Here is a 27243-nt window from a genome sequence, read left to right on the forward strand (position 1 = left end):
TACATCAATGATACAATCAATCATATCAACGATATCAGTTATCATACTTGGACTTTTAATGATAGACCGAATAGGTTGTTAAGTATCGTTACCATTCAAATATGCCTTTTTTCTCGAACAAAAATTTTGTGGAATTATTCGTCCTATAATCACTTTATCATTAACTCGATGATACAGTGAATGATCAAAACAAAATGGAAATATTTCATCAAATCTGTTTTACCGACATGAAAAAATTACACCCCTGCGGTCTTCGTCAGATTCTGACATTTTCACTGTACGGTGAGTCGTTGTTAGTTTTTTTTTGTTTGTAATTAGTTGCAACGGGAATCGGGCTGCTGTTACCGGGATCGTGTTATTGTCCATCGCGCGACGTTCGAGGCCATATGCTGTAGGTGCTCGCGAGTGTTTAAAAGACATTTTTGTTTCGATCCGTAAGTTGCCGCTCAACTGTGAGTTCACAAGTTAAAAGCACCGATTCTAGCGAGATGAAACGTCTGCGGGGATATTTAAAATCAGCAGGAGCTAGATCGGAAGATTCGCGCAAGGTGGTTCCTGGCCTGCAAATAGTCTGCACTCTAATTGAACTCAAGGATTTGGAACGGTGCGATTGCGCTATTTACAAGTAAGTGCTGCAAAAGGTGCTTGATACCAAACGGGAGGCGAGATAGGAGGAACATCGCAATGTATACCGATGTCGATATACTACACCACGTCCAAGCATCTCCCACAAATCGTGGTCATAGTGCAGCGTAAATCCCCGCGGTTGTACCGGATTTCAGAGTAGATAATAAGGTACGAGCGCAGTTAATAGTAAACTAAGCCGTATTTGCGAAAAAATAATAAAAAAAAAGACGTCGGTGAAGTCATCTATCAAAACTAAATTATTGAATACTATTCCTGTATCATAGAATGTATCGTTATCATTGATACTATGATACTTAAAAGGTATTGCATGGTCCTTAATTTACAACTCCAATCATACAATCATATCGTTATTATTACGTGTATTGTTATCTTTCCCCTTACAGACATCTTATAATATGAACGATTCCATGCATTGTAAAAATCTATTCGGGAACACAGTCATTGTGCGGCATGGATGTTTACTAAAAATGTGCAGGCCGAACACATTTTTGAGCGTAGCCGATTTTGCGTGTCCCTTTCCAGTGGGGGGAGGGTTCTCACACTATGCTACACTGAAAGACGGCTTGCGGTAATGACCAGCATAAAAATGTTTTCAAATTTACCATGACAAAACGTGATCATCGACCTACACACGCTTCTTGTGTGAGTTTTGTTTCCTCTTATTTCAACCGGTTCGATAGCCTTGTGGTAGCGTGTGAGCCTGGTGATCTCAAGGTTCTTGGTTCGAATCCGGCTGCCAACAGAAACTTTTTTTAATTGTAAATCGGGTCCATGGTACAATTGAAAACATTATTCTGTTGAAATGAAACGAAACTCAGTCTGCACGAATTTAGTGGCGTTGTGTATTTAAATTGACCCTGCAAAATAGTAATTTCAACCGCAATCCGTCTTTCAGTGTAAGAACCTTCCCCGGCCCCAAACGCCCCTGCATACAAAATTTCGCGCCGGTCGATTCAGTAGTTTCCGAATCCATAAGGGTCAGACAGACAGACAGACAGAAATTCATTTTTATATATCGACAGTGATTTTTCATTAGGGCGTAACTGACATTATCGATTTCTCTTCATCGATCCTCTCTTTGTGTTATTACAGAATGTGTGTTGATTTTTCTAAAGATTTTTTAGTTGAAATCCGTAGGGGACGGCTACATCTCGCTATAGGAACAAGGAGCATAATGATTCAGTTTGTCTTGATCAAGTTATTAGCAAAAGAGAGAGTCGACGAAGAGAAATCGATCAAGTCAGTTAGGCCCTTATGAAAAATCATTGTCGATATATAGACTAGCTGACCCGGCAAACCTTGTATTGCCCATTTAAAATATGTTGGTGTAGTTTTTTTTTGACAATTATCTACCGCATTTAATATTAATTTTATTTTGTTGTTTTTAAAATTCTTCGCTTCTTATGCATATTTTAGTAATGTCACTTTTTTTAAATAGATTAGTTGATTTTCCCAACTTTTTCTACATCTAAACATAGCCACCCTGAAATCGAATTGAACCGTGCAAAACTCTTGCCGATCGTTTTAATATTTCATCGACTACAAAGGGTATGTAACGTCGTGTATGTATAACAGAACAGAACTTGATTTTTACCAGAGAATTTCACAGTTTGTGTTTGAATTTCCCGAACAAATTTTATCTATGGTTTCATTTTTGTTAAGAGAAGGCCACCCTTTCATAACAGTGTAGTGTGAAAGAATAGCCTATTTTTAAAAGAAGGAAAATCTAAGATGAGCAGCTTGATTACCAACCTTTACTCTTTATCAATGTAACTTAAAGTGACAAATCTCCCATAGTGTTAACCTTGGCGTTAACAATTCGATCGCTAAATATAGATCTTTGATGAAAAGAAGTAAACATTTCGGATGTAATTTTTAGTAGTTTCGTCTGTTTCATTTCTGGAGCTCGATACGACCTGCTTTTGTCGATATAAAATTCGATCAGTTTATTTTAGTTATTGTAGCAATATGGAAGATATTTTGGAGACTTTTAATGCTGAAACGGAAAGCCTGTTTTTGGAGGATTCTGCTGTATGCATCAACTTTGTTCAATTTCAACGGTTTTCGCTATACTAAGCGAATCCAACTGATCGAATTTTTAATCGAAAAAAGCACATACGACCTATTCAAATCGAGCTCCAGATTTGTGTTCCTTTGGGGAGGGGTTTCACACTATTTAAGAAACATTTCTTGCCTTCATAAACCTCCACATGCCAAATTTGGTTCCCTTTGCTTGATTGATTCCCGAGTAATGAAAAAATGTCTTGTATGGATGCTCTTCTTTCCAGAAGAGGCAAGGTTTTCACATAGACTTAACTTCAAGATATTTTTTTCAGGAATAAAACAGTTCGCTCCCACAGTTTATTCGACTGTGTTTCGTAAAATGGCTCATTCTTTATTATGCCATCTAACATAACCTCAAAATATTTGACAGTTCTCAGGTCATTTTGACAGATCTTAAATGAGCACGGTAAAGACAAAAAATATTGTCTACTTGCCGACCTGGTTGCCGTCATCTTTTTGCTCATGTTACATCCGTTAAATGACTGGAACCGTCACAAAATTTGAAGGTTAAGTTTCGAGGTGTAATAAAGAATATCGTAATCAAGATTGCGGTATTTTCTTATTTATATATTTGAACGTCACATATCAACCTGAATGGAGTTCAGGTTTACACCTTCTCTGCACCAGGTCGGGCTACGGACATCAATTTAGTTCCTAAGGTTTCATGACGTGTGACCGCTGTCCTTTGGTGATGGTGTTATGATAGCAGTCGTTAGTCTCCCAGGTTCGGCTTAGATCTTGTTGGTCCTTTCAACCTACCTTGCTTTTGCAAAGTTTAATCTTTTACTGATTTGCACCATTCTACAGAAGTTCTTTTTTATGAAAGCTCAAAACATGCGTAAGAAAATCTCTCATATCGTACCTAAACAAATTGAGTGAAGGATATAATTTTCCATTGCTCTTTGAATTCTCAATGATATCCTACCAGAAGGTTTTGCAGAAGTTTTGCGAGGAATTTCTCCTTCAGGATTTTTTCTGAGAGTTTTTCTGTAGGACGAACTGTTTAAGGAATTGCTGGAAGAACCTCCATTAAAGAATCTAGAGTTCGGAGAGGCATACCTGAGGAAACCTCCTGCATATCTCGTGAAATATTTTATTCAACTGATTCCGACTATCATTTCTTCGCAAGCAACACAGATTTCCGCATAGTTTGCTCTTCCGCTAAAGTCTTGTTATTGAACAGGTAAGTAGTTCCCGTAGCTTGTTTGTTCAGTAGGGTTGTATGCCAATTTTTTGTGAAGCTAGTTTAACATTACACCCCCATTACCTACTAAGGAATTAACGTGATATTTCCAGCAATGATAACAATATTCGTCCAGTGTTTTACAAATTCACTATGGTCGCTTCCACTATGTACTGCTCTTCGGCCTCACACCATCCACCCCTGGTATCCAGCCCCTTTTATTAACCAATGAGTGCAGTCGATCTATTCCAGGGAAGCGATCATCGGTGCGACAAAGCCGCAAAGCAGCAAACCATACCCCAAGCATACATCCGCCATTCGACATGCGTATGCTATAAAATGTTCAATGTTGTTACCGGCGGGTAACATTAGTCTTAAAGAAACCCTTGAAGAAACCCGTATTTGACTGCAGGAAAGTAGGGAAATATTTGTCCAGATAGCGTAATTTCCCAACGGTCAATTCAGAGCGCTACGCCTAGAGTGACAGTGAAGCGCATCGCGTATGAATGGTAAAAATAAGAATATTCTATTATTCCCCAGGTAAAAATGGGTGCTTGAGTATGGTGGGTGGCAACCTCTTCTGAATTCCTACTGAGTGTGGGCGGAAGTAGAGGCACGATCGGCACACGAAATCGGCTAGGGGAGATGCCCGACCGTACAAAAATCAAGCTATCTGTTTACCGGTTACCATTCGCAGGGATCGTTGTTGCCCTGTAGAAGCAGACCGGCGCGAGTAATCTACCGTCCGGCCACCAGATCCGGGTTTTCCGGGTGTAGAAATCCTCATCTCGCGTGGGTCAGAAACCTGCCGGTTGGTGGCAGCCCTCTTTAGCCAGTTGCCCAGCCCCCGGTCCTCCCGGGCCTGTTTCCTCGGGACGAAGTCGGCACACCACGGGAGTTAGAAAACCACGGCCTTCCTGGCCAGCCACCGCCGTGTTTGCCCCACCGTTGTCTTCTTAGGCAAACATTCAATTGGCAATTCAAATTTGACAATTGTTGAGGTCACTGGAGCACCGCACGCTAGATTGGTTTTGTTACTTTTGAGTGTTGAGCTTTTCTCTCAGCTCATTTCTGTTTTATTTGTATGGGAGTCCCCTTTCCAAAGATCCTAGGTGTCTCACACTATGCTAAGAACCTTCCCCGGCCCCAAACCCACCTGCCTTCAAAATTTCACGCCGATCGGTTCAGTAGTTTCCGAATCCATAAGGGTCAGACAGACAGACAGACAGACAGAAATTCATTTTTATATATTAGAAGATAGATTAAACAAAGGATGTTTACAAATTAGAACCACCAGTAGATGGCGCGCAGGTGGGCATGTTTGGGTGGGCGTAAAGGGGTGGATCTTCCACCCCTGACTAAAGAAAGCATCACACCAAATAGTCAATCAGTTAATTTGGAAATATTCATAGAGACTCACAAACCAGTTTCAATAAAAATGATTGTTGAACTCACCTTTTCCAGATTGCAGAAAATTTCCTCCTGCGACTTGGATGGTACCATATCCAGGTTGACATCGCTGGTGTATTTTCTTTTCTAAAAAAAAAAATGCATTCACACTGTCAGCCGAAACATCCTTCAACCATATGCGCGATCACATTAAGTTTCCCTGTCCATGTAGCGCATGATTCATCGAGCATACATATTTGAAACTGGAATCCCCCGTTCATTCTGGTACCTGTTCGACACCGATCGCGATCGGTGTGATTTCCCAGCAGCATCTTTATGATCAGTCAGTACTTAGTGCAGAGAAACATCGCGCGTTCGTCTACCTTGGTCTTGTTCTGATTATCACATGAGGCTCCAACAACTCGCGGCGATTCATGGTCTTTTTATGTGTAACTGTACAAACAGGTAACTTTGATCCTGCTTGAGGTCTTACCAGATGTTTTCACTCAATTTACAATATTTCTTTAATCTTGGAAAACAAATGAGTCTAGGCAAGTTTACTTGTCTTTCATGTCTTAATATCAGGGTAAAAAACTATGAAAAGAATTCAAAACTTCCCCACCTCACGGTATCCACGGGTAATAGTGAAGTGGACAAGTTCCAGTTTGCACTGCGCTACTAAAAGCGTTGCACTCTTCAATGTCCGCGAGCGCGAGAGACTGGCTGAACTGAACTGAATGTAATTGACACTAATTGGTTCGGTCAATACGTAATCCGTGCCGCCGCCGCTAGCCGAATAAGTAAGTACAAGTCTACTGCTGTGCTGATATCAAAGCCTTCAGAACGATTTGAATCGCAAATCAACACCGACCGCGACCAGACCAGACAGAATGAAAGGGAAATTCACTCTCCCTCCAGAACGGCACTTACACTTTTCAACTCGCTCAGACGATCTTTCACCATGGTATTATTCGGCCCTTTTGAGCTATCCGCGCAAGGTTCAGGTTTAATCACTGCTTCCTCGCGATTTGACTAATTGTCTAGGAACATCCCCCGGGATCACAGTAGGCCACCGCTCGTTATTTGCGTTTCTCACACACGTTACCCTCAGTAGGCGATGATGACACTCACCACCGCCGCTACAATCTTATCAATCAGGTTGGTGTTTCGCGATAAAAAGATTAATCAGACACAGCACCGACACGCTGCGCTGGGCCCATAACGTATATGGAAGCAACTAACGCGGAAAATATGTGAGCAGTTTGTGGTTTGAAATAATACTGCCGTCGCCGCGTGAGTCGGCTGGTATCGTTCACGTTGCGCTGCGAGTTGTGTAGCGAGAGCGCGTCGTGGAGATCAGATTTAAGGCTTAACAAACCGCGGAGAAACCGCAATATCGTGGATTCTCTATGCGCTCGCTCAGGAGCGTTGTATTCGGGGTACGGTCACAAGGTGTGATTAATCCACCTAGGGATATAAGCACGAATGTCTGAGGAGCCTAAAACTTTGGGTTTTTGCTGATTGATCCACCTAGTGGACAATTTTGCATTTATTTTTATTCATCAACATTTTTTTCTTTATTAACGAGATTTTTAACGCGAGGCTAGTGTGAATATCGCGTAACTCACCGGAACGATCTGTTCCCAGCCATCTTAGCAAACTACAGTAGAATCACTTGGCATGATACGGGACCACGCGATGCAGACGACTTGCTCCGCCAAAGCTCCACTCCTCAATGAGGCAGCATCACACTGACCACGACGGCGCCGTCGTCATGATGCTTGCTGTCACTGATGCCTGCTAGGGGAAAGACACGCAAGGGAGATGTCACTAATCTTTGTTCACACCCCACAGCTAGTTCAACTCGAGGCCCACGGCCTTACTTTCCTTCCGAAGGAAGAACCCACAATTTGTAAGTTTGTCGGGGGTGGGATTCGATCCCAAGTCCTCTACGTGATAGTCATGTGTTCCAACCATCCCACCAGATCAACAATGTCAACGACATAATACTCGGTTTGCGGCTGCCGCTGCTCTCCATCCTCTGTCACGCTCAACGTTCGCCAGATCACGCTCCACCTGGTCCGCCCATCGTGCACTCTGCGCCAGTGATCCGTATAGTACATTTTTTTCACTATTGTCGCAATGCTTTTGCCGTCATGGCTAATGCTGCATACTACCGTCACACACTACATTCATGCTGCATTCGATTCATGAATGTTATTTGCCATGAATGTAGCATTTGGCACCATGATTGTAACACAAATTAAGATGATGGGAGTATGAAATGACAGTTTTGCAATGTAGACCTGAAGTTCCAGTGGTTCCAAAAACTGCGAAAGAGACATGCGGATAACTCGAGGTAGAACTCGAGAACCGGAAGTGTGAAATTTCTGAGCAGGTTTCAGGGGCGTTTTCATAGGTTCTGGGAGGATTTCGGGGGTTTCGAAAGTTCACAGGTGCGTTACATGGGGTTCGAGGGGGTTTTAGGGGGATTTCGGAGGCATTACCATTTTCGGCGGATCTCAGAGACGTTACATAGGCGTTTTCGGGGGTTTAGGAGGGTCTCAGGTGCTCTCTGGGACCTCCAGTAACCCCTATAATGCCCCCAAAAACCCCAAGCGATATCTTAAATACCAAAGTGGCGTAGGATTTCGGATTCCGACATCAACTCAGTGAGCCAGGTGCGAAAATATTCACATGGCATGAGCCTTTTTGATTTATTATACGTGGGCTGTAACTCTTCAGTTGGGAGCCACTGAATTTTGTTCCACTGCTCCATTGGTGGTTATAACCCTATATACGACCCTCGGAACGCACAATCCGAAAATCAATGTCTCCATTTCCTCACACTTTCGGTTATTTAGTTATCCGCATGTCTTTTTCGCAGTTTTCGGAACCACTGGGATTTCATCAGTTCACTCAATTTGACAATCCACTACATTTTTTGCCGTGATTGAAAAAATGTCACAGTCACCTATGAATGTTTCATCTGGTCATGCGTGAATGTTTTTGTTGCATGATAGTCAACCTCATACACCCATGATTATCATGCAAACAACAGTTTTTGACAGTACATTTTGGATCACTGTGCGCTCAACGTCTTCTTGTGCCGGATCACCGGATCAGTAACCGAACAGCAACATGCCCTGCCCACAGTATCCTTCCGGCTTTGGCTACCTTCTAGATGCTGTATTCGCCGTAGAGTATAGCGAGCTCGTGGTTCATCCTTCTCCGCCACACACCGTTCTCCTGCACGCCGCCAAAGACCGTCCCTAGCACTCGTCGCTTGAATACTCCAAGTGCTTGCAAGTCCTTTTCGAGCAAGGTCTAAGTCTTATGTTCGTAGAGAACCACCGGTCTTATAAGCGTCTTTTATATGGTACATTTGGTGCGGGGTGAACTTTTTTAAATCGCAGCTTCTTCTGGAGTCCGTAGTAGGGCCAACTTCCACTGATGATGCGCCTTCGGATTTCACGACTCACATTGTTGCCAGCCGTCAGTAAGGATCCACGGTAGACGAATTCCTCCACCACCTCGAAGGTATCCCCGTCTATCGTGACATTACTACCTAGAGTCTAAACGGATCCGGTCGTGTTCGGTTCCACCTACCAACATGTAATTTGTTTTTGACGCATTCACTACCAGTCCGAACTTTGCTGCAGGCGTGTGTACAGCTTTGCTACCGTGACAAATGTTCTGGCGATAGTGTTCACCTCAACCGCAAAGCACACAAATTGGCCAGATTTCGTGAAAATCGTACCCCGATTTTTGAGCCAGACTCGTCGCATTACACCTTCCAGAGAAACGTTGAAGTCCCCAGCGTGCTTCGAATGAACTGGATAGCTCACCAGAAACCCTTACGCAGTTTTACAAACCCTCCGTTGTTGCTATAATCAGTCAAGTCAGCTTCCCAGAAAAGCCGTTTTCGTCCATGATTTTTCATAGCTCTGTGTGGTCGATACTGTCGTATGCCGCCTTAAAGTCGATGAACAGGTGATGCGTTGGGACCTGGTATTCACGTCATTTCTGGAGTATTTGCCGTACGATAAAGATCTGATCCATTGTCGACCGGTCATCGATTAACCCGGGAGCGGTCGCGTCGTGTACTGAGTACACGCACCACGAAAAAAGTACGCTTGTGGTACACAGTGTAAGCGTGGTGTCGCCGAGGTTAGTTGAAAACGCGACTGCTCGAGGGTTAAGCCGGCTCGATAACTTCCCATGAATTAATTTGTTTTAGGTGACAGACGACTGAAGATGATCTGGGATACCACTTTATAGGGAGCATTCAAAATGATGATCGCTCTGAAGTTCTCACATTCCAAATGGCCACCTTTCTTGTGAATGGAGCAGATTACCCCTTCCTTCCACTCCTCCGGTAGCTATTCGGTTTCCCAGATCCTGACTATCAACCGGTGCAGACAGGTGACCAACTTTTCTGGGCCCATCTTCATGAGCTCAGCTGCGATACCATTCTTACCAACTGCTTTGTTGGTTTGAGCTGTTGAATGGCATCCTTAACTTCCCTCAGCGTGGAAGTTGGCTCATTTCCGTCTTCTGTAGCGTAGTCGTTGGTGGAGGCGACTGTCCGTCCAGTGTAAAAACCTGGATGAGATTACCGATGCAAAGGAGCTTGCAGTCGCCCTCAAGCAGAAGTGCGAGGTAGATGCACCAAGTGCATCGATCCGTCTTCGGTAAGGCCCGACAGGCTCGCAGATCGCCACGATCAAGCTCCCAGTAGGACGGGGCAGCAGGGACGGTAGTCCAAGGGGCTGACGACCCCCCCCCCCCCCCCCCCCTTCTGCGAGTCAGCCGTGTAGTGCCGGCTAAGAATAGACTACTAACCCCAATTCAAGGTGTGAAGCGGCCCGTGCCAAGGAATGAGTGATCGAGGGGGTGAAAAAGATGCTCGATCGTTAACGGAGCATGCGGGGTACCTGTCTCTGGTACCACAGTACTCTGTCCCTTACCGCGTTAATGCAGGGCTCTGGCGAGGCGGACCTCTTTTCCCATGCTACTCGTGGGATTCAAACATGATGTCAAAAACAAATTAAAAAGAAGGTACTGCAGTAGGTAGTGGAAGTGAGGAGGTCAACCCCTTCGCAAAGAGTGGGTTGTCGAGATATGGATGGGCTCTCTGCATTGGAGGTGGCTGCGCGGCAGCTTACTTATGCGTCCTCGAAGTCGAACATCAGTAAGGACCTACAGCAGGCCCTGATGAGACTTCGAAAGTCTTGAACGGCAGCTATGCAGGAGCATGCTGCGGCAGCGGCAGTGCCCGCGGAGGGGAAGGTGTCGACGTCTACCCAGACGGAGGCCTTCGCCTTCGAGGGTAGCCCGAAGAGAGTGGTGGAAGTGAGTGCTTACGATAAGCACTCGCAGAAGCGCGTGAGGCAACCATCAGGAGATGAGCTCCCTGGTGCTGCTCGCAAGGCTAGGCGGTTAATAACCCCGAAAGCCGGCAGCAATGCTGGTAAGTCGGACCCCAGCCAGGCGTCCCGGAAAGCTGGGAAGGGTGGGTCTGATAAGGCTGCCCGTATAAAAAATACAATACAAAAACCAAACATTGTATTGTAACAGTACTATTTAGAACCATATTTTTACAATACAAATAATGGTAAAAAATAGCAATACAAAAACAATACAATGTAACGTTGCAACCATACAGTAAATTGTAAATTAGATTTTTACAATATGTTATACGGGTTGTTAAGTATCGTAACAATACAAAAAACGATTTCTTTTCATACAAATATTTTTGCAAAACCATACATTTTATTGTAAATGAATTGCTGTGAATTTTGATACGTGGGTTCAAATATACCGTACACTGTATGGTATATGTATGGTTTCATATAATAAAATGTACAGGGATTGTATTGTTTTGAATTGTAATTTCAATACTGGCTGTACATTACATTGAATGGTTTACAAATGGTTCTCTTTTGTTATGTTATATTGTTTTACATAACATAAATCGTACTATGTTACGTTTGTAATTTTGCTCCCGTTAATAGCATCTGAAACCTCCCACGAGCCTGAACATAAAGTGAAATAGAGCAATCTTTGAGCGTTCGGACTAGAAACTATCAAGTTCAACATAATTAAACTGTGCTTTGGAAATTTTTCAATGCGGCTAGAATGACTCTTCAAATATAGGATCATCTACGTCAAAGTGTGGGTAATCTCTAATTGCATTAGCAGTTGAAGCTTAGGCTCCCATGCCCCACCAGCCAGATAACTGGGTTTAGCAAACTAACCATTATTTGTGGCAACACTTTGAGCGGCATGATGGAACTTTGCCGAGCGCGCTAAGTGTTATTAGACCACTAATGTAGTTGCATGAAGTGGGTGATGAGGTACAAAAGTGACATTACAGCGTACTTAACCGTTATTGCAACATTTGAGGCACCCGTTCCACTGAAGCTTGGAATACATAACAAACGTTTGCGTCGAATTATACAGTTAACTCCAATGTTGACTCATTGGAAAACTGATAAGTTTGACTCAAATATAAACTCTGTATTCTAGGCTCGAAGACGAACATATATAAGAAGGCTTTTCAGTGTCTAGTTCGTACGCTAAAAATGGCTCTATATCAAAGATAAATTTCATCAATCGCAATCATCGCAATTGAAACGATTGTGGTCAAAGAAGGCAAGAGAGAAAATTCCCCTAAATGGAAATAGATAGGGATACAGATCGTGTTGAATCTCATTCATTAATTCACGATAATCTTACCTATGGGGCTTTGCGTATTGAACACATTCGCATTCCTTTCCTCACACTGTACATACCTAATCCGCCTTAACTTTTGGACCAAAATGTTGCTTTAATTGTCGTTGACCGGTGTCCAGCAGTAGTTCTTTTGGCACTTATTATAAAATTTAATGCAACATAAGTTGGGTTTTAAACGTTATTTAACTTTCTTTCTTGCTTTTACTTTACGGCAAAAAGTCACGAACATCAACAAAACAAAGCACGGAAAAAATCTAAAATTGAAAACAAAACTAAAAATGCACGGAAAAAAATATTCTGGAAATATGAATGGTTCAAACGTAAGAAAAACAGTAAAGTATATTGTTACATAAAAAGCTGATGTAAATGTATAGTAGCTACAGTACGCAACGATTTTTTCGAACCTTAGAATTACAATACATTTTATTGTAGCTGATACAATGTATGGTACACGAATGGTTTTCACCATATATCATATTGTTGATTTTTATCCGGGTGGCCCGTCCCGGGTGGAAGGGAACAGGGGGCTGCGACCACTAGTTGGTACTCAGCAACCACAGGCCAGGGTAGGCCAGGGGGAGGACCCCCTCTGGACCAAGGTCGAGAAAAAGAAGAGGAAGAAGAAGACGCCGCAGGAGGCTCAGGAGGTTAGGGATGCCAGGCCTAAGAGAAGGTGTAGGAGGGTAGGTGCCAGGCGAGAGAAGGGCGACGCACTCGTCATCAAGACTGACCAGTCGAAGTACTCGGAGGTCTTGAAGGCGATGCGGAGCGATGCAAAGCTCGTGGATCTGGGAGCCGACGTGCGCAGTATAAGACGTACTCGTACGGGTGAAATGATCCTCGAGCTAAAGCGCGATAAGGAGCGCAAGGGCACCGCCTACAAAAGTTTGACGAACGAGGTCCTTGGCGCTGGGGTAGAGGTGAGGGCTCTCACCGAGGAGGTGACTCTGAAGGTCAAAAATCTAGATGAGATCACTGATGCGGAAGAGCTCGTCACGGCACTGCGGCTACAGTGTGAGGTGCAGGTGGCCACCGCAGCCGTTCGGCTACGGAAGGGCCCGGCAGGGACACAAATAGCATTGGTTCAGCTACCTGTGGCGGACGTGAACAAGTCCGTTAAGGTAGGGAAGCTAAAGGTGGGATGGTCAGTATGCCAACTGACCCTGCATGAGCCACCGGATGCTTGCTTCAGATGCCTGGAACCAGGGCACAAGTCGTGGGACTGCAAAGGCCCCGACAGGAGTAAGCTGTGTAGGAGATGCGGCGCCGAAGGCCATAAGGCACAAGGCTGCACGAAGCCACCTATGTGTCTGATCTGTTCCGGGAAATCCGTGAACTGCAGACACCCAACGGGTGGTCCAAGGTGCCCGGCCTTCCGAAGGGCCGCAGCGAACAAATCACAGTGCAGGTAACACAGCTGAACCTGAACCACTGTGATGCAGCTCAGCAGCTGCTTTGTCAGGCAGTTTCTGAGTGGGGGACGGATATCGCCATCATAGCGGACCCATACAAAGTACCCGCCGGCAACGGTAATTGGGTCGTGGATGGGTCTGGAAAAATGGCGGCGATATGGACGACGGGTAAATACCCTGACCAGAAGTTGGTGTCTACCACCTACGAGGGTTTCGTGGTCGCCAAAATTAGTGGGGTCTTCTTCTGTAGCTGCTATGCCCCTCCACGATGATCGATCGAGCAGTTCACGCAGATGCTTGACTGTATGACGACCGTGTTGATAGGGCGAAAGCCGGTGGTAATAGCGGGTGACTTCAATGCCTGGGCCGTAGAATGGGGAAGCCGTTTAACGAACGAGCGGGGTCAAACTCTGCTGAGGCACTGGCCATGCTTGATGTCGATTTGGCAAATGTTGGTACTAAAAGTACCTACAGCCGAAATGGAACGGAGTCAATCATTGACGTAACATTTTGTAGTCCTGGCCTAACAAGTAGTTCGAACTGGAGGGTAGACGACGGCTACACTTACAGCGACCACCTGGCGGTTCGCTACAGTATCGACTACAACAGCAGGCAGCGGGTAGAGGAAGAGGCGGCCAGGCCAAGGCCAAGCCCTCGTAGGTGGAAGACATCATACTTCGAAGACGAGGCATTTAAGGAGGCGCTCCGCCGTGAGCGAAACTTACTCGGTCTAAGCGGGGAAGGGGTGGTAGCGGTGCTCTCGCGTGCGTGCGATGCAACCATGCCTACTTAGGCAAGTCCGCCCTATAAATGGGAGACCACCGGCTTACTGGTGGACTCAAACGATTGCGGACCTGCGCTGCGCCTGCCTACGGGCTAGACGGCGGATGCAGCGAGCACAAACTGAAGGGGAGCGAAACGAACGACGGGCGGTGTTCGCCGCTGCCAAGTTCGCGCTGAAGACCGAGATAAGGGCAAGCAAAAAGGCCTGCTATGATGGTCTCTGTCAGAATGCCAATGCGAATCCGTGGAGGGATGCCTACAGGATCATGATGGCCAAGGCATGAGGTGCAATGGCTCAAACAGAGCAATCTCCAGAGATGCTGGAGGGGATCATCGAGGGACTCTTTCCGCGTCATGGTCCTAGTCTATGACTTACTTTCGTAGGACCGCTGGGGACTGGGGCTGACGATAAGAGGAGGGTCACTGATGAGGAACTTGCGGGGATTGCAAAATCCCTTAGCGTTGGTAAGGCCCCAGGTCCGAATGGAGTTCCAAACCTGGCCTTAAAAGTTGCCATGGCAGAAGCTCCCGAGATATTCAGTTCTGCTATGTAGAATTGCCTGGACGAGAGAGTCTTCCCAGAGGTTTGGAAGAGGTAGAGCCTGGTTCTATTGCCACAGGCGGGGAAACCACCCGGACACCCGTCGGCATACAGGCCAATATGCTTGATCGACACGGCGGGGAAGGTGCTCGAGAAGATCATCCTCAACAGACTGTTGAGGAACACCGAGGGTGCAGATAGTCTCTCGAGCAATCAGTTTGGCTTCCGGAAGGGGAGGTCGACCGTAGACGCTATCTTGTCGGTCACAAAGACCGCCGAGATAGCGCTCCAGCGTAAGAGGAGGGGAATTCGTTACTGTGCGGTAGTGACCCTGGACGTGAGGAACGCGTTCAATAGTGCCAGTTGGGCTGCTATTGCCGATGCGCTCCTGCGTTTGGGAATACCCGAATACCTGTACAAGATTCTCGGAAGTTACTTCCAGAATCGAGTACTGGTCTACGACACGAAGGAGGGTCGGAGTCGGAAGTGCTTTCACATAACCTCAGGAGTCCCGCAAGGTTCCATCCTGGGTCCGGTGTTATGGAATGTCATGTACGACGAGGTGTTGAGGTTACAGTTCCCAGTGGGAGTCGGCTTTGCCGACGACATTACGCTCGAGGTCTACGGTGAATCGATCGAAGAAGTGGAATTGACTGCTGGCCACTCGATCGCAGTTGTGGAGGAGTGGATGAGCTCCAGGAAACTGGAATTGGCTCACTACAAAACTGAGGTGGTGGTTGTTAACAACCGGAAGTCGGAGCTGCAAGCGGTGATCAGTGTGGGTGACTGCACGATTACCTCAAAGCGCTCCGTCAAACACTTGGGGGTGGTGATTGACGATCAGCTCACCTTTGGTAGCCACGTTGATTATGCCTCTAAGAGAGCCTCCACAGCTATTGTTGCACTGTCCCGGATGATGTCCAATAGCTCTGCGGTGTATGCCAGTAAGCGTAAGCTTCTGGCTAGTGTCGCCTCGTCCATACTAAGGTATGGCGGCCAGGCTTGGGGCAAGGCGCTTACCGAGCCAGTTACCGAGGTAAGCTGGAAAGTACTTATAGGCTGATGTGCTTGAGGGTTGCGAGCGCGTACCGTACCGTGTCACACGATGCGCTCTGCGTCATCACTGGTATGGTGCCTATTGGCATTCTTATCGGGGAGGACATAGAATGCTTCGAGATGCGCGGCACAAGAGGCATTCGCAGGACTGCCAGACTGACCTCTATGGTCAAATGGCAGCGTGCGTGGGACAGTTCCACCAAAGGAAGGTGGACCCATAGGTTGGTTCCAAGGGTAGATAGGCGCCATGGGGAAGTAACATTCCACCTGACTCAGGTCCTTTCGGGCCATCGCTGCTTCCGACAGTATCTACACCGCTTCGGTCATGTGGGTTCTCCCGAATGTCCGGTTTGCGCTGGTTTAGAGGAAACGGCGGTTCGTGTGCTCGCGTTTTCGCACAATGCGAGACTGCATGCTTGCCACATGCGGGGAGGACACAACTCCGGCCAATCTTGTCCAGCCTATGTGTTTCATCGGCTATCACCCACATCGTCTTGGAACTAAAGAGGAGGCGGTGCGTGGACTCGAGGGATGACTAGTTCAGACGGTATACAAGAGGTGGTCCAAGGGTTTGGAGTCGGCTTCGTAGGTCAAACCAGTGCTCTGCGGTCGAAATCGTCCCTTACAGCGATTAAGTGGCCGCGGGGAGAGCATTCTGGTAGCGTTGCTGTCGTGGCGTCGGGCTACTGGGTTGGATCCAAGTCCGCAGTTGGAAAGAGGTCCGTGGAAAGGGCCCGGGCAGGTGGAGGCCCTACTGTCAGCAACCTTCTGGTGCAGCTGATAGGGCCTGAAGGGTAGTAATACCCTTGACTTCAGCATGTCAAATCGCGTTGCACGTAGGCATAATTTCTTGATGCCTGCAAAAAAGTTGGGCGCGGGCGTGGTGGTCGACCCTGCCCGCCTTTCGAGGACAAAGGGAGTGGCGAGGACCACTCGGGAAACTGGCTAAGCGCCAGCATGATATCTTGGTGGACTCCCCAAAGCGAGTCATCGATGTTCGTTGCTGCAGGCTACGCAGCTAAGCTTGAGGGTGCGATATGCATTAGCCCCTCTCTGAAGCAATGCCTTCTTGGTGGTTCCGGAGAGATGAAGGGTTTGGCGGCAATAGGAATGCTGTTAAGCGGGTCGGGAAAGAGGTAGTCCTGGCGTGTAGAAGACGATCCCCAACTCCACACTACCTAGACCTCCCTGTCTAGGTGTCTGTTGAGCAGATTATCCTCCCATTTCTTAGAGAACAAAACAAATGAGGAGCTAGATTGAGCTCGCCCTGATCTGACAACGCTATCTCTAAGATTCTGAGTAGCATCAGTCACTCTGTCGCACTGGATTCGATCGTCGGTACCGTACATTGTTGACGACGGAACACACTTGACATATAAGTGCCATCTGTCAATGACCATTTTGAAAATGTACTTATATAGTGTGGCGGGCACGAGTATAATTTATGTCCCAGATAGTCAATTAAATTTTCATTACGAAGTTTTTGAACCGACAAGAAAACGAACCTGTGACCTTGCATTGCCGTGCTGAATACCCGCGCGTTAACCGCTTCGACTATAGGGCCCTCTCATATCGCCCATCATCGGCCCCTCTTACAAGCTTACGTGTATTACCGCAGCTCCAGCTCTCTAGTTTGTAACACACCCCCTGCAGTGCAAAAGCATACAGAACTCATGATCTTTCAGTATACCGTATGCGTGAAAATGTTTGCACCATCGTTAAATAACGTTCCAGTTTTACTTGTGAATACAATATATTGGTTTTCTTTGCAGGTATTTAAGCTATAACTCATGTCATAGTAGACTGTGAATAAAAAATGTTGATTTTCTTAGTTTGACACTTGCACAATTACTAAAGTTGCAATCTACTCGTTATTTGCCCACGCGCTAATTTCGAAAAGTGGCTTTTCAGTCACCGTGGGAGTGTCACAGTCAAAAATCAAAATTTTTGAGATTTTTTTTTATTTTGACATTGCTTAGTAGTGTAGACATTAACACACAAACGAAATTTAATATAACTATTGATTCTGGAATTTGCAACGGCATCGATAGAAAACATGCTTTCGTCGGAAAACGAAAAAAACGGATGTTGCGTTCGGGCAAATTCAAAACTTTCTTACATGGCGCAACTCGTAGCTCCCGGATGCCATTGGTATTCATGTAAGTTTTTTTTTCTATAGTCGAAGGATCATGAAGGACCCCGTAATTTTCCTTTTCGATCTTTCGTGCCGTTAAGTCGCTGATTTCGCGTTTCTTTGCCATTTTTCTCATTTAGCGCCCATAATTCGCTCAAATCTTCTTTTTGATGGCAGCGATTGCCTTCGTAATCCATGCAAACCTTGGACGACCAGTGGACATCTTCGGGAATAGTTGCCCTTGCTTTTTTTTGGTCTAAGATAGTTTTACGGTCCGTCTGAACACTCCTGAAATGTCTTTTTTGACATTTGCGCGTGGACAAATCACGACTACCGCTGCCACCTCTTCATGGTGCAAATTTTAAACTTAAGAAATCGGATTTTTTTACCCGCAGCCTACTATGATATGAGTTAGAGCTCACGTGCATGCAAAAAAAACCAAGACATTGTGTGTGCAGGTGATATGGGAACCTTATTTGTGCGATGGTGCAAACATTATCACGCATACGGTACGGGTGTTTCCAATGAAGTTGGGAAACAGCAATTCCACGCACCGAGTTTCCACGTTCAAGTCTCTTTTTGACACTGGGATCGTCGCCATTGGTTCCAATCCTTATTGTCTTGCATCTTGAAAACCTATCAAATCATCCTCAAGTTTCTGTAATTTTAAATCGTCAATTAGCAAAAACTTAGCATTGTTTAGGAATAAAAATCTGGTGTTGCTGAACGAAGCTGTATTTCATAGCGACCCCGTTGGCAGTCAACAAGTAGAATGATTTTGCGTTCTTCGAATTGATTGCCGTCAATCGATTCGTGCACGACTCGAATCACTCCAATCGGTACAGACGGAAAGTACAGACGTACTCAAACAAGGTCCAGATGACACAGCAGCATCCCATGCATCTTAATGAAAGTTAATTGGCTTGAAACGAGTGGTGTAGAGTATGGTTGTGTAAAGTAACGTACATATAGGTACACAACGGTGTGCTCTTGTCCAAACTATTTATTGAATGATTCACAAAAAGACGTCACAAAACAAGCGAGTACCTATACCAAATTTAGGCTAAATGTACACATGAAACAAATTTGAAGTCAAACACCTACGCGCGTGCTCTGCTCACGCAACCTTTCGGAAGTGGGCGACACACACATTCGATTTCCTAGCAGAGCAGCGCTTCGAACTGTATTATCATTATGACACGTTATCACTGTTATCACATTTGCGTGGTAGTACCACACTATACTAGTGCTATCATGGAGCGTACCTTCAATTTTGGGATTCGTCATGGCCAAGAGCAATCCGTTGGGGTTGAGAGAGATAACAGAGATTGAGAGAGGAGCATCAAATTGATTGTGGTTTTATCGTTTCGGGCTGTGATTATTGAAAGGCATTGGATTCAGTGCATCGCATTATAGTTATTTATCTCCGATCGTTTCAAGGAATATCTGGAGGTATGCTATGACAAAATCCTGAAGAAATCCTTAGAAAAATCATTTTATTTACCGTCGTGCGGGGCTTCTTTATACACTTTTTAATGGTTTTTCAACTTTATGACATTATAACTCCCAGAGTAGTGAATGTATTTCCACAATTTTTACACATAATAATTGTGAGTATGTATGTAGGATGCATGCAAAATTTGAACTAAATCCATCCATAAACAAAAAAGTTGTCCATACATCAATCGGAGACATATCATATAGAACCAGAGGGGGGCTACTTTGGACATTCATAATTAAAACAAAACTGCAGTTATAATTCCGGGTTTATTTAGAATACTACTTTGTACCAATACTGTTGTATACTATATCATACATTATTTCAAAATATATATGCGTTTTTAGGTGGTTCTGTGCTACCTTTGGTTTTATGAGCAGCGTGATATTTTAATATAGACTAAAAGGCTGTCTGGGGGCCATCATTCCATTATTTAGGTGAAACGGTCATTTATATTGTGTATCCATTCAAATATTCGATTGTATATGCTACGTCGATACTTCTTGCACGAATTGAGCAACCCTTTGAAATTTATGAACTGCAGAAACAATGCTTACAGAGCAAATGTTCTGATACGTTATGTATATTTTTATGATTCATTCGATGTTTTTTCGCCTCCTGACAAGCAATAAAGAGTTTGTTTGAAAAACAATTTCAACCAAATGAAGGGGAAAATATTGCGTCATAATAGTCCCAAAGACATCAAACAGATTTGAACGATATTTCAAATTCAAAAAATCCATATTCAAAAGTGTCCAAAGTAGCCCCGTATTTCAAAAGTAGCCCCGCACGACGGTATTTATTTTTTTTTTAAATTTTTTGTATGCTTCGCTTCGACACGTTCTGCAAAACACCCCCTCTCCCCAAAAGCGTGACGTAATTTGTGCAAAGACCCCTTGCGAACACTAGTTCTGCAGGGTTGTTGTCCGGCATTCTCACTACATCATGCCCTGCCCATCGTATTCCGTTCCAGCTTTTGCCGCCTTCCAGATGCTAGGTACGCCGTAGAGTGCAGCGAGCTCGTGTTTAATCCTTCGCCGCCACACACCGTTCTCTGCCACACCACCAAAGATGGTCCTAAGCACACGACGCTCGAGTGCTTGACTATCCAGATCTCGTGCCCGTAGAGAACCACCGGTCTCATCAGCGTACTACTTGCTTGTACAAGGTATATTTGGTTCGTGGGTGAATCTTTTTCGACCGCAGGTTCTTGTGGGGTCCGACTTCCACTGATGATGCGCCTTCGTATTTCACGGCTAACATTGCATTGTTGTCTGCCGTTAAAAAGGCAAGCCTCCGTTAAGAGACCCCCGTCTTAATCCCTGCATATTTCGGCTCGTGGCACGAAGCCGATGCGGGGTGTATTGGGCTTCTTGTACAACTTCCATGTTTCTTGATAACGGAATAGCAGTTCTATTTCCTCGCACTCCGCATCTTCTAGGTGGCGCTTTTTCTTCCGAAAGAAACGGGTCTGCTGTTTCTGCTTCTGTTTGTATCGTACCAAGTTCTGCCGGGTTCCATGCTGCAGCATTACCGCATGCGCTGCATTCTTCTCCTCCAAAGTAGCTCCGCACTCCTCGTCGAAACATTCGTTCCGTCGCAGGCCCTGGTCTGGAAACGCTGCATCAAGATTCTGCGTATATGCCGAGGCGTCATGCGGTTGCTTCAGTCGCTCAAGGTTGTACCATGGCGGTCGCCGCCCAGTACCGTACATTGTTGATGACGGAAAGTTTTGTGTACAGTTAGACCATCACCACACCCTAAACATTTTTGACAGATAACCAGCAAATTTTGCTGGTTTTTGACATGCTGAATGCATTCAGCAATACAGATTGCTGAATTTCAGCAAAATTTTCTGAAATATCCAGCAATTTGTGCTGATAGGGCACCAAGTTTTGCTGGATTCCAGCAAAATATTGCTGAAAATTCAGCAATTCGTATTGCTGGTTTTTGACATGCTGTAAGCGTTTAGTGTGCAGGTAGTGGTCAGAGTCGATGTGAGCGCCACGTCGATAATGTTGGAGAAGTGCCGTCCGTCAATCAGAATGTGGTCGATTTGCGATTCCGTCAGCTGTGGTGATCTCCAGGTGCAACGATAAGGGATGCTGTGTTGGAAAAAAGGTGCTACGTATGGCCATGTTTTTGGAGGCGGCGAAATCGGTGAGTCGTAGGCCGTTTTCGTGCGTCTGCTGGTGGACGCTGAGCTTTCCAATCGTCGGTCTGAATTTGATTTTTTTAAAAGAATGCCTACAAATTTTGACAGTATTTTTGTAGAAATCCTTAGAAGAATTCTTGAAGGTTCAATAGGGAATGAATTGTTGAAGATTCATAAAAAAAAAGTGAAAAAGATGAAAAAAAAAATCCTTCAATTTTTTTGGAGAAATTTTTTTTTCAGAAGTTTGTAACAAGAAAAATACATTCAGAACACTACAAATGCATCGTGTCCCACGTTGAGTGGGAATACTACAAATGCATTTTTATTTTTTGTTTTCATTTCAGGTCCACATTTGGCACCAAATAAAATGGAACCCTACAAATGCACTAAATACAACACAAATTACTAACATGCAACACTTAACATAAATTATGTCCAGTTATTCGAATGGATAACGAAGTCCGAACCCAGGATGACGAGGTTTCATAAGTGTTCTTGGTCCATCAGTCATCCTAGAATTTCATTTTGTTTGGCAGTTCGCCTTTTAGTTTGCAGCATCCGTTGCTGCATTCATAGCTTGTTTTGGTCTAGGAATTACTTATCCTAAGGGGCACCCCGATTAGGGCTACAATACTAGACCGTCTACATTTTGATGTCCGTGCTAGGGGACGATTTGCGCGTCTTGAACTTGATCGTTGCCCAAAACGGTCTGAGCACTATAAATGCTAATCAAATACTAAGGACAGATTCACAAACCAGAGTATAATATATAGCACAAACTAATAAAACGTTCACAAATAAATACAAACGTAATGCACTCCATTCAATAATCAAAGAATTTCCCATGAATCAGTGATTGCGAATCATGGAAAATTCTTAAAACTACTTACAAACGTAACAAGCTCCTGAAGGAAATCTAAGAATGATGCTTGAAAGAATGTGTACTTAAGAAGAGCGTCCAACATAGCTCTGGTAAGCTAGCACAACTCGCCAGTGAGGCGCTGCGCATGATGCTCGAAATCCTGGGACTAAGTGAAGTCTGTTGGCCTAACTTTGGAGAACCCAAGGTACCGTCGGGACAGGTATTGTTATATTTCGGCATTCGAGGCGACAACGCTCCCCGACACTGAGGAGTTGGTTTCCTACTTAGCGCCCAGGCACAGGCGGCGCTTATCTAGTGGGAGCAAATTAATGAAAGAATCAGTACTGCCAGATTCAGAAAACGGGTTCGCAACCTCACAATAATGCAAACTTACGCACCCACCGATGCTGCCAAGCCACAGGACCAGGGATGCCAGATGATGTTTTGAAAAATCTGTATCACTCTTTTCAAAAATCTGTATCCCATACAAAATTTGGGAGAAAAATCTGTATCCCATACAAAAATAAAATATCCTCTCTTGCTCAAAAATCTGTATTTAATATAAAACGCAATCTGTACGGATGCTCAAAAATCTGTATAATACAGATAAATCTGTACACACTTAAAACTGATTCTTGAGCTCGGCAGAAAAAATTGCTGATTTCAAACGGCAACTCCAGATTTTGCTGATATTTCAGCAAACCACACGTTTTTGCTGAGATTGTCCAAAATGGTTTACCGAAATATCAGCAAATTGTTCGAAACCTAGAAAAACTGACAGCATTTTTTGCTGATCCAATCGGTAAACACAGATTTCACTGAAATCAGCAAACGAGATTACCGAAAAATCAGCATTCACCTCATCCATTGCCGAATTTCGGTAAAAGAACTGTCAGATTTGCAGCCACCTGTCTGCTAAAACAAAGACCAAAACAAATCAGTGTTACGTGATGATGAAGGTGCTCTTCCAAACGATTAAAAAGTGAAAATATGTAAGATCTTTCTGTAAGTAATTATTGCAATCATTTTCACATTCAATCTATTACAGGATAGCAAATGCACCTATATGATGCTGTCCTTCGAGGAGGTGTTCGCATCTGGGGAGCTGTTCAATTGTTGGTTGGAGCGAACCTGCAAGCAATCCTGACATGGAGCGAAAAAAACATGAACGCTTCAGGCAACAAATCAATTATGTTTTATTACAATTCTACGGAAACTTTGGATAATTTGCAAGAATAAATCTTTTATATACTGTCTTCTCATGTGTCTTCATAATCTTCATTTTTTTTAATTTTTCTCATTCAACAACAAAAACAAAACAAATTGCCGAGATTCAGCAAATCCAATCCTACTGAAAATTATTTTGCCGAGGTTCAGCAAATAAATTTGCTGAGATTCTCGGCAAAAAATTGAGAGCTGTCATTTTTGTGATTGCCGAATTTCCGGCAAATCTGTTTTTTGCTGAGATGTTTGCCGATCACTCGGCGGTGCCAATCTCGGCAATCGGTTTGCCGAGATTCAGCGAAAAAAAATTAGTGTGTATTAGGGTGCCAATGGAATGTATGGGAAAAATTTGACCATCGAATTTCAAAAACGGGTGTGGCTCAAAAGTTTCGTCTCCTCAAAAAAAGTCCCCATGCAAAATTTCAGCTCAATCGGACTTCGCTAAGGGGTGGCCCAAAGCGGTCAAAGTTTGGCTGTTTTGAAACACGAAAAATATCCATAGGTAGGTATACATGAAAATTTCGAAATCGAAATTTTTTTTTTGATGCCAAATGCCTTAAAAGTGCATGAAACGTCGAGATTTGGTGTTATCTCAAAAAAAAATTTTTGAAAAAAATTGACTTTTTGGACTTTGAAAATTTTTGAGTTGGGGGAGTGAAATGAATTTGAAATGGAGGATTTGAATTTAGTTGCTGAAATATTCATAGCAATAGTACTGGAACATGCCTTATATCATCGTTGGCAACTGCTAGCATATTATATATCATATATCGTTAGGGTGGTTCACTTATTTTGCATTAGGGTGGTCCTTTTTTGTAGAAAAATTTAAAAAATAAGATAATAGTATTAAAAAATCTCTTATATACCTGTAAGTCATATTCAATGTTGAATATATATAATATTTCATTAGGGTGGCTCATTTATTTTTAATTGGGGTGGTTCTTTGAGATGAAAATCAAGAACAAAAAAATATTTCCAGAAAATTTGCCAGTCATATTTTTGTATAGTTTTAAACCATGATCCTTTATTGGCATGTAACACTTTGTTAAGATATTCCTAGACCAACATGTGGAAAGGGCGTAACAACCATTGCGAATTTCTGCTTCTCCTGTCCCTCCCGGGCGTATCCCCAATTATTCATGAAATCTTTTATTTTTATTTTTTAATTTTGAATCATTTTTTTTGGGTGCTTCACTTATTTTGCATAAGGGTGGTCCTTTTTGTAGAAAAATTAATAAAAAAAAAAAACGATAATAGTATTTGTATTTGTATTGTATTTTCCGTTAGGGTAGTTTTTTTTTGGAAATTAAGATCAAAAAATAGTTCCAGAAAATTCAACCAGGTAATATTTTTCGTATAGCTTCAAGCCATGATTTCCTACAAATCTTTCGGTGACTTATTATAGATAATAAGATATTCTCTAATTATTATCTCTCCTCTCGTTCTATTTCATTAATCACGGCATCAATATAGTGAATAAAACCGATTTCTATCTACAGAATTAAATATTGTGGTACGGACTACCAAAGAAATTTATTTACTAGAGAGGTTCATCTCATTGTAAGATTTTGAAAAGTTTTGTGAGACTTAATTCAAAAATTCGAGTAAACATTTATTCAGCTGTTTCTATGAGGAAGAAGAGTTTAGTTTGAAGAATAAAACTGTTTGTTGAACTCCTAAGATGGGGAATTTTTTCATTAATGCGGTATTTGCAGATCTAATTTACTTTTGCAATGGTCATGGCCAAGTATGTCCGTACTGAGCGGATGAAATTTATGCTCTTTTGATTTACCCCACCAAAATTATCGTATTCATGCAATCTTCCTATCTTAACTGATAGAAGGATGTTGAAATAATTTAAATGTATTTTCGAACTGTCAAAAAACCTCAACGCAGTTCCGCACGGAGCGTTAAAATTCACCCGAGTGAAATTCTCTCCGTGTGCTTTCTGGAACTATTTCCTATTAGTTAAGATAGGAAGATTTCATAAATACGATTATTTCGGTGGTGTAAATCAATAGAGCATAATTTTCATACGCTCAGTGCGAACAAGCCTGGTCGTAGTAAAAATGACGTAACGAAAGAGTGGGAACGGTTTTGTGATGTTTACTAAATTCATGCTGATAGGTTTTTGGTACATTACATCGAATATATGTTCTTAAATTACATCTGATTTTTTGAACTTTTGTTTTCATTTTCTTTTTTGCTATTCCTCTGCGTAATATCAGTTTCCAACAAGGATTCCGGAAGAGAGAGAGCACATAATAGTTCTTTTGTGTGCTGACTGCCTTGTACAAATGAGTGCAGTTCAAGTGAAGAAATGTCGTTTGATTCGATTATGGATTTACCAGACACATTTTTTGATTATATGATATCAAAATATGGTTGAAAAGATATTGCGATTACTATCCAAAAACTGCAGATGTTTATGTACTGCTTTGGCAACTTCTTCGTCAACAGCCTTGTCGATTTTGAGCGATCCTATCAAACATGTTTGTGCCTATGAACTTCTGACATTAAATTCGTATGTCGAACATACCATTTCGGTTGGTTATCCGAAAAACATCAACATTCGAGTTGATTTTATCAAATTAAGGTCATTGTTTACAGAAATTGCAGCACACGAAGACAGAAACCAGTTTTTCAATATATTTTTACAATGAATACGATAAATCGTACTAACTTTTATTGCGCTAGCTTAGGTAACGCAAAAGTGTGTCGGTAAAGGAACATTTTTAGTGAATAAATATTTTTTCCCATCTATCTCGTATTATGGAAAGCAGTGATCATAGAGGTCTTTCTTTTGTCATCGTGTGTTTAATTCCAACGTTAAATTATTGTATGTTTTTGTTCGTCCCATCACGTTAGAGTTTAGGTTCACTCACCACTTCGGTATGCTATATGGTAATCTTGTAGCTAAGGTATATTTTGTTTAGATAGATAGAAAGCAACCTACTGTTGTTCTTTCCCCAGTAACGTAACTGTGTTTTCGGAAATGAAGCAGCCCAAGGCCAAGAATTTTTTTAGAAAAGATAAACAAAAAACTTTTGTTGCACATCATCATCGCCTATCAAGCTGTCATAATTTGGATACGTTTAAAATCAGTTTATTATTCCTTATTTTCAACCATAATAAAAATCTGGACCAACATTTGTGTTGCGGAACAACCATTGCAAACGCTTACTTTTCTCGTCCATCCTAGGCGTATCTCAATATTTTATGCAAACTTTTCCCATTAACAGATAGAGGAGAGTCAGCTCTATCTGTTACTGGTAAAATAATCCAGGGACATGAGAAGCAGAAATTCGCAATGGTTGTTACGCCCTTTCCACATGTTGGTCTAGGAACATCTAAACAAAGTGTTACATGCCAATAAAGGATCATGGTTTTAAACTATACAAAAATATGACTGGTAAATTTTCTGGAAATATTTTTTTGTTCTTAATTTCCATCTCAAAGAACCACGCTAATTAAAAATAAATGAGCCAACCTATTGAAATATTATATATATTCAACATTGAAGATGACTTACAGTTATATAAGAGATTTTTTAATA

General features: G+C 43.3%; 1 protein-coding gene and 1 long non-coding RNA gene across 4 annotated transcripts in view; one reads left to right on the top strand and one right to left on the bottom strand.

The window, feature by feature from the left end:
- Positions 1-19167, bottom strand: part of LOC115264498 (syntaxin-4-like) — a 31664-nt gene extending 12497 nt beyond the window's left edge. The window contains exons 1-2 of one of the 3 annotated variants that reach the window (XM_062844675.1): positions 6215-6594; positions 5351-5431 (exon numbers count right to left, since the gene is read on the bottom strand). Coding sequence is in view for 2 of the 3 variants with exons in the window: in XM_062844673.1 (XP_062700657.1) it covers positions 5351-5431; positions 6215-6247 (114 nt within the window). In the remaining variant the exon portion in view is untranslated. Of the gene's footprint in view, positions 1-5350; positions 5432-6214; positions 6595-19052 lie in introns of those variants that run through there. The other 2 variants (XM_062844673.1, XM_062844674.1) reach the window with 2 other exon arrangements.
- A 4226-nt stretch (positions 19168-23393) lies between these two features.
- Positions 23394-23719, top strand: LOC134285037 (uncharacterized). Its single transcript, XR_009996103.1, has 2 exons — positions 23394-23455; positions 23512-23719. It is a non-coding gene; the product is annotated as an uncharacterized LOC134285037 (long non-coding RNA).
- The last annotated feature ends 3524 nt before the right edge of the window (positions 23720-27243 follow it).

Source organism: Aedes albopictus, chromosome 1, assembly GCF_035046485.1.
Source record: "Aedes albopictus strain Foshan chromosome 1, AalbF5, whole genome shotgun sequence".
NCBI classification, from domain to species: domain Eukaryota; kingdom Metazoa; phylum Arthropoda; class Insecta; order Diptera; family Culicidae; genus Aedes; species Aedes albopictus.